General features: G+C 45.0%; 1 protein-coding gene across 1 annotated transcript in view; it reads right to left on the bottom strand.

Annotated features, from left to right (window-relative positions):
* SH3BP2 (SH3 domain binding protein 2) overlaps positions 1–18043 on the bottom strand; it is a 44246-nt gene extending 26203 nt beyond the window's left edge. The window contains exon 1 of the mRNA XM_078855189.1: positions 17958–18043. Coding sequence (XP_078711315.1) covers positions 17958–18043 — 86 coding nt within the window. The remainder of the gene's footprint in view (positions 1–17957) is intronic.
* Between the last annotated feature and the right edge of the window lie 1503 nt (positions 18044–19546).

Below are 19546 nucleotides of genomic sequence, written 5' to 3'. Positions count from 1 at the left end.
CCCGCCAAACTTCTTCATCTGGGGATATTGATGATTGCAGCGATACTAACCCTGATTGTCTGCTTGCATAGATGGCTCAGCTCAAATGCGTCACACAACAAGGAGGTGCAGTGTCTATGCATGTGTAGTGACATTGCGGATGTCACTGTGTAATGCCGGCTCTAGAGAGGCACGGCGTGCGATGTATTGACAATGCAGGCACCACGTATATGTGGGTGCAGTACCGGCCCTAAAGGGGATCGGTGAGCGCTGACTGACAGCGCTGGATGGCACCACGCTCGGCGTGCAGTGCCGACCCCTACAGGATGGGGTATCAGGGTGTTGGCCAAGGGAATGGGGTTACTATAGGCCATGGCACTCTGGTTGACCCAAGAAGACATGTGACCGGTAAAGTCTACACAGTGCCCCCAGGTGGGGGCTAGGGGTGGTCACGTGTCAGGGTCGAGATCCTGCTCGAGGGTTCAAGAAGGTGGTCGTGGCTAAGGGCGGAGCCAGCCCTGCCACAGATGATATAAGCCGGGTCCCTAAGAGGGACTGGCTGCTGTTGTTCATCCTGAAGAATCTACGTTCTATGTCCTAAGCTAGGGTCTGGTCCGTCGTATCTAGTTCCAGTGTAATTAGCAGAGGTGTGGACTCGAGTCATGTGACTTGGACTCGAGTCAGACTCGAGTCATGAATTTGATGACTTGCGACTCGACTTGGACTTGCATAACAATGACTTTGTCCCACCTATGAGATGTGGACTCGAGTCATGTGACTTGGACTCGAGTCAGACTCGAGTCATGAATTTGATGACTTGCGACTCGACTTGGACTTGCATAACAATGACTTTGTCCCACCTCTGGACTAATTAGTGCAGTTAACCTGGTGATCCACCACCATAGGTTGTCATCTTGTTAAGGGGTAGTACCCTGTGTGTTGGTTTTAATAAATGTGTTGCCTCCAAGAAGCACGTCTGCGACTCAGTTGAACTCACTACACATGTGTAGTGGAGTAACATGTGGGGGTTTGCAAGCGGTGTGCACGCATGTGCGAGTTACGGACAGTGAGGTCGCATCGGGGCGAACAAGTGTGGAGAGAAAGCAACTGAAAGGAGGCAGCTAATTCAGATGCATAGCAGTGATTGGCTGGCTGCAAATGCAGGCTGCCAATTAAGATGCATAGCAGTGATTTGCTGGCTGCAAATGCAGGCGCGGAACAGGCGCCAGGTTGGCGGGAGATTGAGGCGATAGCGGCGAAAGCCACGAGGGGGGGGACGGGAGGTCGCCTGCTTAATTAATGAGGAGTTAATAAGGAGGGGGATATAAACGAGAGCATGGGAGAGAGGGAGTTGAGTTGGTCGGAGTGAAGACAAGAGGAAAGACAAGAGAAGTCCAAGGCCCCGCTCTCCACACCTCGCCCTCTCCAGCGGTGATTGCTTAACCCCCACTGAAGGCAAGGGCGAGGTTTGAGAGGCGAGGGTAGAAATGCTAGCAGTAGAGAAGCTAGCAGAAGATATAGTGAGAGGCTAGCAGTGGAGAAGCTACCCATGTGTAAAGTAATAGGTAGGCTAGCAGAGTGTACGGTGGGAAGCTACTAGTGTGTAGTGGTAGGCCAGCAGCGGAGCGAGCGAAGCGTGGCAGGCAGGCTAGCAGTAGAGAGGCTATGAGAGTGAGAGATAGAGAGCAGGCTAGCAGTGGAGAGGCTGAGAAAGAGAGAGCGGAGCGATGCTGGCGAGGAGCATATGCGGGAGAATCACGATGGAGTTGCGGGGGGCGTCGAACGCATGGAGTTCTGTTCAATAAAAAGTGACACAGAAGAAAAAGAAGAAGTTGTCTGCGTGAAATAAAAACACTACACATTTAATGACAGCCTGTTGGATCGTACTCGCATTATTAAAGCAACAAATACTGAACCGAAGCATTGCAGACACATTCAATGTAAAGAACTGTAAAATCTGGTACAGTCATACTGTATTTGTTTACTTGATAATCATCAATGATTCAACCCCAACCCTGGATGGAATGTATTGTGGCTGAAGATTTCCGAAATGGAAACTTTACACAACCCCCATTATTGTGCCAATGCTTAGAACCCATGTTTCCTCTGCTGCAACAGCAGCCAGTCCCATGGCAGAGATGGGTCGTGGGGAGTCCACCAGGGTCGTGGTGCCACGATGTCCTGGCCACCCACAATGCCCGTGGTTAGGGATGACACATTTACACCCACACATCCCGATATCTCCACAATATTCAGAGACATATTTACACCCACACATCCCGATATCTACACAATATTCAGAGACACATTTACACCCACACATCCGATGCCTACACAATATTCAGAGACACATTTACACCCACACATCCCGATGCCTACACAGTATTCAGAGACACATTTACACCCACACATCCCGATGCCTACACAATACTCAGAGACACATTTACACCCACACATTCCGATGCCTACACAACATTCAAAGACACATTTACACCCACAAATCCCGATGCCTACACAGTATTCAGAGACACATTTACACCCACACATCCTGATGCCTACACAATATTCAGAGACAAATTTACACCCACACATCCCGATATCTACACAATATTCAGAGACATATTTACACCCACACATCCCGATATCTACACAATATTCAGAGACACATTTACACCCACACATCCCGATGCCTACACAGTATTCAGAGACACATTTACACCCACACATCCCGATGCCTACACAATATTCAGAGACACATTTACACCCACACATCCCGATATCTACACAATATTCAGAGACACATTTACACCCACACATCCGATGCCTACACAATATTCAGAGACACATTTACACCCACACATCCCGATGCCTACACAGTATTCAGAGACACATTTACACCCACACATCCCGATGCCTACACAGTATTCAAAGCACATTGGCACCCACACATCCCGATGCCTACACAACATTCAGAGACACGTTTACACCCACACATCCCGATGCCTACACAACATTCAAAGACACATTTACACCCACACATCCCGATATCTACACAATATTCAGAGACACATTTACACCCACACATCCCGATATCTACACAATACTCAGAGACACATTTACACCCACACATTCCGATGCCTACACAACATTCAAAGACACATTTACACCCACACATCCCGATGCCTACACAGTATTCAGAGACACATTTACACCCACACATCCTGATGCCTACACAATATTCAGAGACACATTTACACCCACACATCCCGATGCCTACACAGTATTCAGAGACACATTTACACCCACACATCCCGATGCCTACACAGTATTCAGAGACACATTTACACCCACACATCCCGATATCTACACAATATTCAGAGACACATTTACACCCACACATCCTGATGCCTACACAATATTCAGAGACACATTTACACCCACACATCCCGATATCTACACAATATTCAGAGACACATTTACACCCACACATCCGATGCCTACACAATATTCAGAGACACATTTACACCCACACATCCTGATGCCTACACAACATTCAGAGACACATTTACACCCACACATCCCGATATCTACACAATATTCAAAGCACATTGACACCCACACATCCCGATGCCTACACAACATTCAGAGACACGTTTACACCCACACATCCCGATGCCTACACAACATTCAAAGACACATTTACACCCACACATCCCGATGCCTACACAGTATTCAGAGACACATTTACAACCACACATCCCGATGCCTACACAACATTCAGAGACACAACTACACCCACACATCCCGATGCCTACACAATATTCAGAGACACATTTACACCCACACATCCCGATGCCTACACAGTATTCAAAGACACATTTACACCCACACATCCCGATGCCTACACAACATTCAGAGACACATTTACACCCACACATCCCGATGCCTACACAATATTCAGAGACACATTTACACCCACACATCCTGATGCCTACACAATATTCAGAGACACATTTACACCCACACATCCCGATGCCTACACAACATTCAGAGACACATTTACACCCACACAGCCCAATGCCTACACAGTATTCAGAGACACATTTACACCCACACATCCTGATGCCTACACAGTATTCAGAGACACATTTACACCCACACATCCCGATGCCTACACAGTATTCAGAGACACATTTACACCCACACATCCTGATGCCTACACAACATTCAGAGACACATTTACACCCACACATCCCGATGCCTACACAATATTCAGAGACACATTTACACCCACACATCCCGATGCCTACACAGTATTCAGAGACACATTTACACCCACACATCCTGATGCCTACACAACATTCAGAGACACATTTACACCCACACATCCCAATGCCTACACAACATTCAGAGACACATTTACACCCACACAGCCCAATGCCTACACAGTATTCAGAGACACATTTACACCCACACATCCTGATGCCTACACAACATTCAGAGACACATTTACACCCACACAGCCCGATGCCTAAACAGTATTCAGAGACACATTTACATCCACACATCCCGATATCTACACAACATTCAGAGACACATTTACACCCACACATCCCGATGCCTACACAGTATTCAGAGACACATTTATACCCACACATTCCGATGTCTACACAACATTCAGAGACACATTTATACCCACACATCCCGATGCCTAAACAATATTCAGAGATACATTTACACCCACACATTCCGATGTCTACACAACATTCAGAGACACATTTATACCCACACATCCCGATGCCTACACAGTATTCAAAGACACATTTACACCCACACAGCCCAATGCCTACACAGTATTCAGAGACACATTTACACCCATACAGCCCGATGCCTAAACAATATTCAGAGATACATTTACACCCACACATTCCGATGCCTACACAATATTCAGAGACACATTTACACCCACACATCCTGATGCCTACACAATGTTCAGAGATACATTTACACCCACACATTCCGATGCCTAAACAATATTCAGAGATACATTTACACCCACACATCCTGATGCCTACACAATATTCAGACACATTTACACCCACACATCCCGATATCTACACAATATTTAGAGACATATTTACACCCACACATCCCGATATCTACACAATATTCAGAGACACATTTACACCCACACATCCGATGCCTACACAATATTCAGAGACACATTTACACCCACACATCCCGATGCCTACACAGTATTCAGAGACACATTTACACCCATACAGCCCGATGCCTACACAATATTCAGAGATACATTTACACCCACACATCCCGATGCCTACACAATATTCAGAGACACATTTACACCCACACATCCCGATGCCTACACAGTATTCAGAGACACATTTACACCCATACAGCCCGATGCCTAAACAATATTCAGAGATACATTTACACCCACACATTCCGATGCCTACACAATATTCAGAGACACATTTACACCCACACATTCCGATGCCTACACAATATTCAGAGACACATTTACACCCACACATCCCGATGCCTACACAATATTCAGAGACACATTTACACCCACACATCCCGATGCCTACACAATATTCAGAGACACATTTACACCCACACATCCCGATGCCTACACAATATTCAGAGACACATTTACACCCACACATTCCGATGCCTACACAATATTCAGAGACACATTTACACCCACACATCCCGATGCCTACACAACATTCAGAGACACATTTACACCCACACATCCCGATGCCTACACAATATTCAGAGACACATTCACACCCACACAGCCCGATGCCTACACAACATTCAGAGACACATTTACAACCACACATCCCGATAACTACACAATATTCAGAGACACATTTACACCCACACATCCTCATGCCTACGCAACATTCCCCCCCCTACTTTACAGACCGTTGGGGCAAGTGCTATTAGTGAGCACCTATGACGTCCGGCACAGTACACGAGAGGGTTGTTGGGCAGCACCACGCCCGACCGCCTTTATCTCCCCAGTGGCGATGTTGACGCACCACACAAGGTACTCGTTTGGGGCTGAGTCGACCTAGGGGAGACCCAGGACCGGTTCAGATAATCATCTTTAATTATGACGATTATAATCGTCACCGGTGTTGGCCGTGACCGGGAAAGTTAGAAGCACAGCGCGCTGACAGCTGCGTGACTCACCGCTCCACACGCACGTGGCGTTCAGCACGCACCGACACACACGTGGCGTTCAGCACGCACGGACACACACGCACGTACATACACGCGCGCACGTGTTTCCAAAAGATGCTTGAACTGTGCCGTGACCGTCACGATTCATCCTCATGACGGCATCACTGAAGACGAGCTTTATCTCTTTTACACGCTTTTATTTAACTCACTCTCTCTGTTGTTGTCGTATCCTCAAATCTTGTAACTCAATTTTAACCCACTTCCCAATGTGGTATCGACTGCAAACTTGGTGTACTTATGTCATACTGATGACAATACTATATTCTATCATAAAAAAAAATATAATTTTAAACATTATTTTTATATGTTATGTTTCGGCTTGGGTCTAATTGTTCACGTCCAAACGGACGTTGGCTGTAAATCACCACGGTCCCGTACGTTATGGCAAGCTTTGCGGCCACTTCCTGGAGTCGTGGAGTTCTGCCATTACTCGTACATTTCATTAAAGCGTGTTTAAAAAAAATGTATTTTTAAATATTACTTATTTACGATGTTTTCATGAACGAAGTTTCAACCTCGTACTGAACAATCTAGGAGCAGCACTCTGAACGTGGGTCGGGATGATACATACACACCGACATATCCCGGGCAGCAGCACGCTGAACGTGCTGAAATTCAACATTGTGGATGATCTAAAAATATTTTTTATCTTCTTGGTTCTTTCGGTAAATTCACGTAGAAGGGAAGTAATAAAATAATAAAAATAAAACATAATAAAATAATTCTCACGACGTTTCGGCCACAACGCAAGCAGCCGTCCTCAGGTGAAAACCAGGTCTGTCGAGGCGACAGCGTCTTATTATGTTTTATTTTTATTATTTGATTACTTTCCTTCTACGTGACTTTACCGAAAGAACCAAGAAGATGAATCCCTGCAGTCACGAACGCTTTAAATCGAAATTTAACATTTTTTATTTGGATTGCTCCACAGATGCAGGTGGAGGTACGTTTTACATTCATCACTGCAGACAAGATGAGCGCATTGGCCTGCCCTGTCCGTTTGTGATGCACCATGGTACGTCACTATTACAATTACACGTTTTGCCAAACAATTATTGATTCAATTGTTGCATTGCTCCGTGGGTGCTTGCTTCATAGAGAACATGCAGGCATTGTACATTCTTCATGCTCTTAAATTAAAGTCGGGGCGACCATTATCCGCAGCATGTGTATATAGTCCACACAACGGAGTGAAAGTCCCATTAATCCGTTATGCTTCACCGAGTCTCCAGACGCTTTCATTAGGAGGGTTTTGCAATGTGAAGTTTGGTCAATTCCAGTACTGGGTGTGTTTTCACGTGTGAGGAAACTGGCCCACAGTTGACAATACGCAACGCTCTGTCCAGACGGGTTCGTGAACACCACTTGCTACATTGCCATCTCCCAGCCACAGCCCTACCTACAGTGGAAGTTGAGAGCTTCAAAAATATCGCCACGATCCCACCAAACCTTGACTCCAAAGAGCTGGGTCACAGGCATGCGTCACCATAGAACTAGACAGTATTGTGATAGAATGTTGAGTGGTGGGGTTTTTTTGTGTGCGTCCTTTAGTCTCTGTAACGACTAATACTAAAGAATGTTCCATGAACGATACCATTGATTTGGGGCGGCCATGTGACTCACGTGGCAGAGCGCTGAGCTAACACTGCCGAGCACCTGGGTTCGAATTTGGAAAACTCTCCATGGTTAAAGCAGGTTCTCAAGTTCTAGCGAGGTGATGGCCTCAAATTTGGTCACCAACGACTGCACGTAACATTATTTTACAATAGGTCCTGGACTTAATTTGACTAAATTCCAGCTAAGGATTTACAATATATGTTTAACTGCCATGCATCGAACGTGTGGATAAGAGGTCACTCGGGGTTTCAAATATAGTGACAGGATATCTATTTCCGTGAACCGTTCTCTCACAAACGGGAGATGAACAGCTCCGATAATGCTGAATCGATTCTTTGTCGAGCGATATAATTTTTCATGAGCACAATTGAGATGAATATTTTGGAGGTAATAATTTTTTTTTAAAATAATAGAATTGTGAAGTAAACGCTGACTCCTGCAACTTAATAGATGCAAATACTTAATAGGAAAATGTAGTTTATTTGCAAATCAAATCGTGGTTTCTCCAGCCTCCATTGGTTCCAATACAAAATAAATCATTTAAAAATTCTTCATAATAATTTGTTTCGACATATTAATCTTCAGGAAAACATGAAACTTGCCGTGGCATCTGGAAGTCCCGCACGTATGTACGTATATATGTTGAACTTTTTTCGCACCTTGCGTGCTAATCGGAGGTGTGGGGGACGGACAACCAACTAAACGCAAAAAGCAGTTCTAAAAAAAGATTACACAATATCGACATCATAAAGGTGATACACACCTAACATTTTCTTTTTTACTTTTAATTTTCCTCACTTATTACCCCGTTTTTCTAAATTATATTTCCTAGTAACCTTCCTAACAACATTTTGCAATGTAATTTTGACTTATTATACCATTGGGCATTACGCTTCAATAAGGCACGTAATTAATAACAGTATTTACGTATCTGCTAAAGTCAATTGGAATACTTGGAATATTCATTTTATACATTTATATTAATTATTATACCATAACTTTGCGCATTAAGCTATCAGGCATAGTGAATAATGTGTCAAATACTTCCTGTGCTATATATACACGTTAACAATAATATACGAAACAAAATCCAATCCATACTCTTTGGGTCTTTCGGTAAAGTCACGTAGATAGAAAAATAAAAATCACGACGTTTCGATCTCAACACATCGAAACGTTGTGATTTTTTTTCTATCTACATAACTTTATCGAAAGACCCAAAGAGTATGAATTCCTACAGTCACGAACGCTTTAAGTCAAAATCCAATCCAGATATTACTGTTTGAATTACTGACTAATGTAATTTTAATTCTGATCACATGATTGAATGAGTATATGACCATCTGATCATAGAAACCAATCTGCTTTTTGGTCAAAATAATTAATCTGGTAAATTACAAACTAGCGATGGTGAGCTCCTCTTGCCCCGTAAAGAATGCTCATCTTACAGCGATAAAATCTCATTTCGCTCCTCCCTGCTGGAAAAATAATTATTTCGTTTGATTTTGCATCATTCATGCACATTCTATTTCGCAACTGCTGATGATCCACGGACTTGCTGGAATACAGCTACAGTAGGCGGTGAGCTGGCGCCAACAATTTCCCAAGCTCTGCAGTCCTCCATATATGTTATGATATCTTCAGACAATTTGTGAATATATAATATAAACCGGAGCACTCAAGAGAAACCCCACAAGTGCGAGGGGGCAACACTGTATCCCATGCAGAAGGAACATATGATATTAGTGCTCAATTTGCTGCACCGCCTTCTCTTGGCAAGCTATGGCACCTCGTCGCCCACGGACGTTTCTCAACGTTTGTGTGAGTCACCAACCCTCGCCTACACAGCGCCGGATTACAGCCGTGTGCCACCAAATGTTGAAGTGAAATCCAAAATGCTATCCGATGTTTCACACGGTTAGGGGGTGGGGGGACTGAGGTGAGACCATCAACTTGTTACACTTGAGAGACTGGTCAAATAACAAACCTCTGTACTCTAACCCAGAATCTTAATAGTGTACGCTAAATGTTCTGAAACGTGATCGCTAGCCCCCCCCCCCCCACTTGCACTTCTTTCGCACCGTATGTAGCCAACCGTGCTAGTCGGAGGTGCAGGACATTAGTGATAAACTGCTGCAGAAGTTTGCCCCATGCATTAAACAAATATATTTGTGAACAAATGAGAAATATTGAGATGTGGCAAAGTCGTCATCTGTCAAAATTTATATTCCCCCTCCCTTGAAACTCTTCCATACTTTTCATCTCGATATATGACAATTGTTGCAAACGCAATGGTCAAACGTCATCCGACGCAGCGAGATACTCTTCTCAATCAGACCCTCACACGGATATCATGCCTATCCTCAGGCTCTTCTCTTGCCTCCCATTCGCCTTTCGGAAAATGTTAATGTTTTTATCACCGACTTCTAAATCCATTTTGCCGTTACTTTTACTCATATTGTTGAAACGACTATTCAATGCCACGCCACCCGTCTCGCTGACTGCATTCCAGAAAAACACGACCTTCTTACTCAACCTCCCATCAAACTAAATGTTCATTGGTCATGCTTACAAATCTACCACTACGACTGCTGCATCTCAGACTCTCCCCGATGAACACACACACACAGGGGGTGGCCAGGAATAAGAATGAGCGCGACAAGCTGGCGCACACCAAACTTCTATTTAAAATGTGCGGTGTTTTTTTTCTGCAGCTGGGAAAACGTAGATTTCCCCACGGTGTCTGAATAGCCTTAAGCAGGCGCAGCAAGTTGGGGAAATTTCAGACTGATGACGACGATTTCCAGAAGTACAAATGCTTCACTTGCGAAATAGAAATTTTGCTGCACCAAAAGTTGATGTAATCAGCACTTGACATAATCCAAATGTCACTCTCTCTTTGTCAAAATTACTGAACTTTAATGTTACATGACTGATTTTGTTTTTTTCCCCATAGCTGACCTCCATCTTTTTCACATACAAATTAATGAACACGCTTCAAAATATAAACGTGACACTTCCATTTTACCTTCGCGTGTGACTTAACCGCGCAAAGTCCACAACAATGAATATTTGAGAAAAAGAGAGGGCAAACGGGAGGAATAGAATATCCAAATATCTGTGTTCTCCATTGAATGGATGCCCTATGATCTTGTAGCAGCACCCCAGTCACTGTGACTGTAAATTAAGTTGTATAAACCAAGTTTCCCAACACAATAATAATGTGTACAGTACCTATTACCCTGAGTAACCAGGGGCTTACTCGACACACAACTTTATATACTACCATATATTGTGTATATTGTACATCACGTGTAAACTGTGTTAATGTCTGCTTGTTCGTTACATGACTGTTTTGAATCTCTTTGTTCTGGTATGATTTATATCCGCACCTCCGATTAGCATGGTTGGCTACGTATGGTGCGAAAGGAGTTCAACATACATACCTACATTTGTAAGTAATGCTACTGTGGAAATCTTATATAAATCAACCAAAAGTGCTCAACAGCCTTTAAAGAAAAGCACAAACTGTTTAATATTTTTAAACGTTAGCCCAATGGCCGAATATAAAATAAAGCCCGTGATGAAGGAGATAGACGTGTCCATTCAGAGTAAAACACAACCTACTGTACGGCTGTTAAACTATCCAAAAAACATTCTACGATTTACAACTTAAGTATCTTCAACACATGATACCGGAGATTGCGTTTTGTGTTTCAAGTGGGGATGAGTTGGACCATCAGATCAGGCCCTGGCTGCTTTCCGATTTTATTTTCTGAACATTGTCAGCTGCATGAGATGAGTCCCATAAATGTATATGAAAAGTACTATGGTAACACAACTAGATTGGTATGACTATTATTTATGTCATTTATGTGTGCTTGAAGAGCCAGAGAGCAGCAATTGCACATCCAACTGTTTTACATGACTGCCCTATTATAATTACCGTATCGAAAGGAACCATATAATCTTTTCATAATTTCGATTTTTCTCAGACAATCCATGTAAAACGCCACTGGTCAAAATAACAACTCTCTTTTGAACTCAAACCGCACTCTAAATCCATCCACGAAATTGAGATTATTAAATTTAAAAAATTTAATTGAAAATACATTCCCATATACATAATTACGAATTAACAATTACGTACGAATTTACAGCCGCGGACATGACACGTTTGAGACGCACTTTCACAATAAACGATCCCATTCGTTCTCGCCAACGTCACAAACATCACCGACCTGCTTTGGGCTTTGACGAATGTCGTTTTCGCTCGGTCTCAACAAAGTCCACTTCCCAACACGCTGGTGATATTTCCCATTAAACGAGAACGCGCAGAGGTTGCGGCATCGAATTGGCAAGCCCCATAAGCTCTGGCTGGCCAACACACGACGCAGTGCCACTGGGTGGTTCTTAGAAGGGGATGGGTGGGTGGTTTTTTTTTGACCTGCAGACGGAAATGCAGTAACATTGAGATAACGGCAACTGGTCTGCACAGAGACGGAAGTGGCTTTTCACGACCGAATCTCGTTCACGTTGGCCACACAATTTGAGCTGGATTCAACCTCGTACAGTATTGCAGCCAACACTCAGCTAATGGCTTAAACCATGAAACAATCTTGTTTTGGCAAATCATATCGCCGCTCCGTTGACAAACTTTACTCCACTGCTTCTTTCATGGCACGATATGAGCAATGGTGTCGACTTGATTAAAACGGGAAAACGTAATCCTTAATTCTAATTGTATATGCAACTTTTGTAACCCGTACACGAATATGTACAGGCCATGTGTCGTCGATCTACTGCTGGATGAGGACCTCCCCTTGCTGTGCAGGCAGGGAGGGTTATTTGACCATACTTCACCGCGCTGGTCACTGGGCTGGTGTAGGTCCAGGGAGTATAGGACAACATGTATTTGACTGCACCGCCCTCGACTACCCATATCACCCACTGCACATGTTTCATACACAGTCACCCACACGAGCACTTATCCTAAAAAACCTTCAAATTTAACCAGGTAAGACCCATTGAGCTATATAACTATTTTTCAGAAGCGAATTGGCCACAAATGATAGCTCAGCGAATTGGCTTATCATGTGGAAATGTATCGCAGCCGAATACTCTAAACGTGTGATTCTAAATGGTGAGTGGAAAACCGGAGGACCCGGATAAAAATCAATGCGACCACGGGGAGAGAGACACACAAACTCCAAATATACAGGCGGCGTAGGCCTCGGCAAGGTAAGGTAATTTACCCTTTTTACCGGGTAAAGGTGTCGACATGCCAAGAGGTAAGGTAAAGGGTAGGGTAAAGGTAGCTCGGAAGAATTACCCGGGAGGGTAAAGGTAGCGCGAAGTATTACCCGGTAAATACGGTACCTTGTTTACTGCTAAAAGCTCCGTGGCGCAGTCCGTGGCTTCCATTTAATAAGTAATATTTTTAAAAACTTTTTTTTAAACACGCTTTTATGAAATGTATGAGTAATGGCAGAACTCCACAACTCTAGGAAGTGGCCCCGAAGCTTGCCATAACGTAAGGGACCGTGGCCATTCACAGCCAATGTCAGTTCACCGTGGACAATTAGACCCAAGCCGAAACATAACATATAAAAAATAATGTTTAAAAATATTTATTTTTTATGATAGAATATAGTATTGTCATGAGTATGACATAGTATACCAAGTTTGCAGTCGATACCACATTGGGAAGTGAGTTAAAATTGAGTTACAAGATTTGAGGATACAACGACAACAACGACAACAACAAGCGTGTAAAATTGGAATCGAGAGTATTCTATATTAATACAGCGCTCTACCTAGCATTTACCATTATAAATCTTTTTCATGTGTAGTACCCCAGTAATTACCCTGTAATCGGGTAATTTGTATGGGGTAAGGGTAAAAGGTAGGGTAGAATGATTGTATTGTGGTAAGGTAAAAGGTAGGGTAAAGGTGGGCTCGTTGTTTTTACCTTTTACCTTACCTTGCCGAGGCCTAAGGGGGCGTCAGGGTCGGGATAGAACCCACGACCTCCTGTATACCAGGCGAGGTAGTTAACATCTCCTAACCCCGTTTAGCTTGAGGTATGACAGGGTCAGGTGTTTTCCGGGTGCTTTGTCCATAAATACTTAAACACTGTAAGTAACTGAGAGGAAATGTATGTGTAGCGACATGGTCGCATGTCCCTGGATGCGGGGCCTGCTTGCCTAAGGTGCGTCACGAAACGTACTGCCAAGGCTGGGGGTGGATGCAGTACCAGCCCCAGAGGAAAGGGGGCAAGGGGGTCCTACCCGAGGACTACCTCCCCGAAGGGGGCTGAGGGGACCACGTGCTGCCCAAATGGGGATCCCTACTGGGGGCCCCGGAAGAGGGCGGGGTTGAGGGCAGAGCAAACCGAGCATGGGGGATAACAACTATAACCCGTAAAAACAAAGTTTTTCACTATAAATCCTTTATATGCGTGGCGGCTAGAGTCCTCTCGTCCTCTGGCTTGAGATGGCTGCCACCTATGGGTCAGATGATTGCATTGCACTATTAAGCTATTGGTAATTAAATATAATATTTTTGTCCTAAAAAGTGTAAAATTTTGGGGGGAAAATTTCACAAACATTAATTGTCACGCACAACGAGTCTGTGTGGAAAATGTCAGCTGGATTGGATCACGGGAAGTGGGTTAAAAAACGACCGAAAGATTTGCACGGTCGTAAGCAAGCAAGCGAACTTAATATAAATTATTTAAAAAGGGGGTCCCCTGTTGGGACGGGGGTGTTGTTGCTGCGGAAGAAGCCGCGTCCACGTCTGAAGAGGAGCTATCCCGGGGCCCTGGACCCGAGTGGGACCCAAGGAGGGATAGCAGCGGGGTGTGTGTTAGGGTAGCTCGCCCGGTGGGTTACCGCCTTGGCGTAACTGGTAAACGGGCAGCTGCCCCTTTGTGGTAGCGTGAATACACGCCTGAGTCTCCATTTATACCCACCACATATGCATTGGGAAAAAAACAGGTGCTACAAACAACTAATAGAGCCATCACATTATTAGTCAGCGGAAATTGATGCTGGAATCGTAAGCAGAGGAAGTAACGTAGGTCAGCTCGGAGCGCAGAGGTCACGATGGGTAATGTTGATGCTACTACCACCACTCCTTGCAATCGATCGCCCAAGAGGTTTGAGGAGTTGGTTGTGCTGCGTTGTTAAGAAATTGTTATCCGCCACAGTCGGTTCGCGTCCTTGTGCATAGCGTGTCAATAGCGCATAACGAATCAAAGCATAGATAGTAAATTTCTATTATTGTTAAGATTCATTGTATTCTGGATCTAGTTATTGTCCTTCTTTCTGTCGCTTTTAAAAAATCCGTATGGAAGGGAAAATGGGTCTCAATTCCTCACTCTCCCATATAAAAAATGAGCAAGGGGCCATCCATTTAGTACGTACGCATGGAGGGGGGAGTTAACCCAAATGCGTGCGCTTGCGGGGGGGTCTACTGACAATGTACGTACGCATAGGAAACGGGGGGGGGGTGAAGCCTCGATAATAATTTGTCTACATTGGCCTTCAAATGAGCCACAGTTCAGTGTCTTCAGCTGTCAGTCAAGTTCTACCGGGAGAAGTGGGACTGTGGGAGAGGTGTCACTCATGTGCCACCGTGACCCCTGACTGCAGCTATCACGCAGCTCAGCAAAATAAATGGCCAGGGTACGCAACTTAATTCTTTAATGCAGCCGGCGGTGGACTATCTGTTTGCTTAAACACGTTAATATTATTAATCCTTGATCGTTTCTGTGTGGATTCAATATCGGCCGTTATATAGGATTCGGGGGGGGGGGTGTAAAAAGTCCGCGTGCGTACAGGGAAGGGGGAGGGGTCAAGTTTTGACAGATTTTTGCGTAACTACTCAACCCACAAAAGCCTTTTCAATCCCTGGACAGCCTTGTAATGTAGCAATCCACGCCCAGCAGCTGCACAACACAAGCCGATATAATCACTTCATTTCCGCGGCAGATGGCCCCTTGGGCACGTTTCCTCCTTAGGCTGCTACTCGCTTGTTACTTTCCCCACCAGCACATCATCCCCGTCTCACGCTGTGGCTTGCCCAGGCTCGACTTCCGCTTTAAGCCAAAATAATGTCTTTAAACTACATAGTTTTGGTGTTTTTCCAATCCACGTATTGCTGTTTCTTTTCAGTGTAAACCCCCACTGTGGTTTATGTAGCCAGCGATAAACAACCTACCCTTGAAATGCAATACTGTACAGTATGTTGTCCCATAACGCTGCGTTGTGTTCATAACGCGAATTTGATATAACGCGATTGAGCGAACGGAACTACGTCGCGCGAGTAGGAAGAAGCACCATTGGAACCTCATTTGCCAGTAGCAAAATATGATAATTGTTTTTTTACCCTTTTATCGTACAACAAAACTGACACCTTTTTTTTTACAAGATATCATGTTTGCATTGACCACAATACCTGCAGTCGGAATGCATAAAGCAAGCTGTCTCGGGTGTGGACAAATCAATTTCAAGGACAGTGCATACATTATCAGAGTTGTGTTTTTTGTTTGCATTCCGACTGCACGTATTGTGGTCAATGCAAACATGATTCCTTGTAAAAAAAGGTGTCAGTTTTGTTTCCAGATAAAAGGGTAAAAAAACAATTATTATTGGAAGAAGCGGTCGTACTGCTGCCTCGGCGAAGCATCATCATCACACAAGACAGTGGGATGCTGCTGGATGCTTCTAGATGCTACCCACGCTCCTCAGTCTTTGTTCGGCCTGCGTACGCATCTCACGCGTTACCACAGACTGTGCTTTACCCTCTATTATATATTATTTATTATAACGCGATTTTTCCATAATGCGGTGTTCTTCAGGAACGCAACTATCGCGTCATAGGAGAGCAGACTGTGCTTGTCTCCACATCCTCACAACCCCTTCCATCATTAACCTTACTGCCGACATTTAATTTAACATGTGTAGAGGTGTTACGGGAGGGCGAACAAACACACCAGGGGTGGTTATGCCCGCACGCGTAAGGATGCTTACATCCACGTCCGCACCGTTTAGCCTGGGGGGCTAAAACGGCGCTGTGATCCCCCACGGCCCCACCCCTCGGTGGGGGAGTTGCTATATAAGGCGGTGAGCCGGTGGGCTCGGGGTTCATTGTTTAGCTTAAACCAGCGAAGAAAGAAGACCGGCTAGAGAGGCCCTGGGTCTCCCCTGGATCGCTGTCCTTCTAAGGACCGACCAGGGCAAGCCAGTGGCGTGGCCCCGAGAGCCCAGAGCCGATGTTCTTATAAGAGCCGGTCTGGGGACTCAGGGTGCCGTAATCCCAGCTTGACCAGAGCTGGGTCAGCTAGCCTCCCCTAGCCCTGTAGTGGAGGACCTGGGAGTAGGCTAGCCGGGATAGAGATTGTGGGATCTCCCTGTTAGGCGGGTGAAGGGGCCGATACCCCTTCGAGTGTTGTATATCTTGGCCTGTATATTGTGGAACGTTCAATAAATAAGTGTGCCTCCGACTACGTCGTCCAAGCCTCCTTGAACCTACTACACATGTAGGCTTTCACGACCAATATTTAAAAAAAAAATTTGGGGGAGATTGCGTCAATGTTAATGTCTCGTACACCGAAGTCCAGCCAACACAGCCAATTAGTAAGTGTTATCGCGTGACTCCAATTAACACGATTGGCCACGTACAGTGCGAAAGAAGTTCTACATAACTAGATAGAAGCCTATCCAATTGGCAATTCTTACAAATTGGCTATGTTGGGTGGACGTGGGTGGACGACACATTTACGTTAACACAATTTAACCCAATACACGTTATCATAAGTATGTGTCATACTTATTATTTTATTTTATTATGCATGTTTACCCAGGAAAGGATTACCGAGTCTCAATACTCTCTTTCAAAAGGGTCCTTGCCACGTTTTAAAAATAGATTTCCATATTGCAATGGTGTGATCCAAATTAAGTAATTTGCCAATAATGTTTGGTCAATACAAGTTACATTGTGTTTTTTTAGCTATGAGAGGAAACTGGAGAATCCGGAGGAAACCCGTGCAGAATAAGGGGGAGAACGTACAAACTCCACACAGAAAGGAGCCCGATTTGGGAATCGAGCCCAGGCCCTTCTTGCTGTTGGGCATGAGCGTTAGCACCGTGCTAGCCTGCCGCCCCATGTTCATAAGGCCATGTACAAACTTTGGTTACCTTGTCCCTCAACTTCATATCTTGCCAGGGCGACAGTTCATTTGCACTAAATAAATATCCCGTTCAAATCGTTCAGTATCCTTACTCCCCATTCCCCGAAGGACAAGGGAAATGATTTTGAAGTTGGCCATGGTGAAAGTAGCCGTGTTAATTCGCCAAAGGATCCCAATGGGAATATTTTTGCCACTGTCCCAGTTATTCAAAAGTAACCACTATGTGACATGGAGGGGGGAGGCCAGCGTCCCTGTGTCAAGATTTGGAACCTCATAAAACCAGACGTGGAGTTGACATTTCCTGGAACCGCATCTGAACACCTCGGAGGGGCGATCGAGCGATTGTGACAATCCTCTCGGCTTGCACAGCAGCGCCAGAATACAGATAGGTGCTCCGCACGCGGCAGAGCAGTCCTCTTTGCAACTTCCCTATCAATCCCAACTAACACCAACCCCAGGCTGTCCCCTCTATTCGTGAGACGTGGATTTTGATGATTATACGGCGAGCCCCTCGCTTGTGTTTGGCGCGGTCACGGTGACAGCTGCTTCATGGTTACGTACCTTGCGCGTGGGTATATTTGAACTTCGTTCGCACCGCACGTACCAAACGTGCTCATCGGAGGGGTTCGGTGGTGGGTGGAAATCAATGTTGTTGTGCTCCCAGTCTGTTCCACAATCGTCAGCAACGACTGGCAGATGGACATGTCCCACCAACGGCATCGTCTCTTCACCAGGTGGAAATGCTGGGGCCGTGCACCCGATCCGCATAGCTATACAGTATCCACATTACGATCTTATCTTAATTTATATTTAAAGAGCGCCTTTGCTCAAGGCGCTTAACTAACATTGGTTTCAAAATAAAAACGGTACAGTAAAGTAATGATTTAGATGGCAGGGGCGTGTGCAAGGGCTGATGCATGAGTGGCAGCAATATAGGGTGGTCACGACAGGGTAGGGGAGGGATGTAAAGAAGTGGAGGGGCGAGGGGAGGGATGAGGAAGAGAATGGACAATGGAAGAGAGGTGAGGCTTTAAGAGATGAACGGAAGGAGGTTAAGGAGGGGGACTGCTTCATGTGCAGGGGAAGTTCGTTCCAGTGGTGGGGTGCAAGGAGGGAGAAAGACCGAACACGAGGTGAGCCATGGGGAGGAGGGGTAGAGAGAAACAGGATGGGGAACCAAGTGGACGAGATGAGAAGGAACATGGAAGGAGACGTGGAGTTGATTATATCCCCTCATCACAGCTGTCAACCCATACGGTTTACCCCATATTCTTGTACAGGGAAATTGGGTGTTCAGGTCCATATGGCGTACAGCCATTTCAATATGGGCAAACAATGTTTGTCTATTTGTTTGTGTTTCTCCCTTGTGATGGGACTTTGTAGGATGATCGTTGAGATTTATAAGGGCACGGGGTGACCAATAAGGTCTGAATTGGTCTGTAATAAGGTAGGCACTGAGTAGGGGTTGACAGGTATGCC

The sequence above is a fragment of the Lampetra fluviatilis genome, chromosome 4 (assembly GCF_964198595.1).
Source record: "Lampetra fluviatilis chromosome 4, kcLamFluv1.1, whole genome shotgun sequence".
NCBI lineage: Eukaryota > Metazoa > Chordata > Hyperoartia > Petromyzontiformes > Petromyzontidae > Lampetra > Lampetra fluviatilis.
This window is presented reverse-complemented; position numbering and strand designations above follow the sequence as displayed.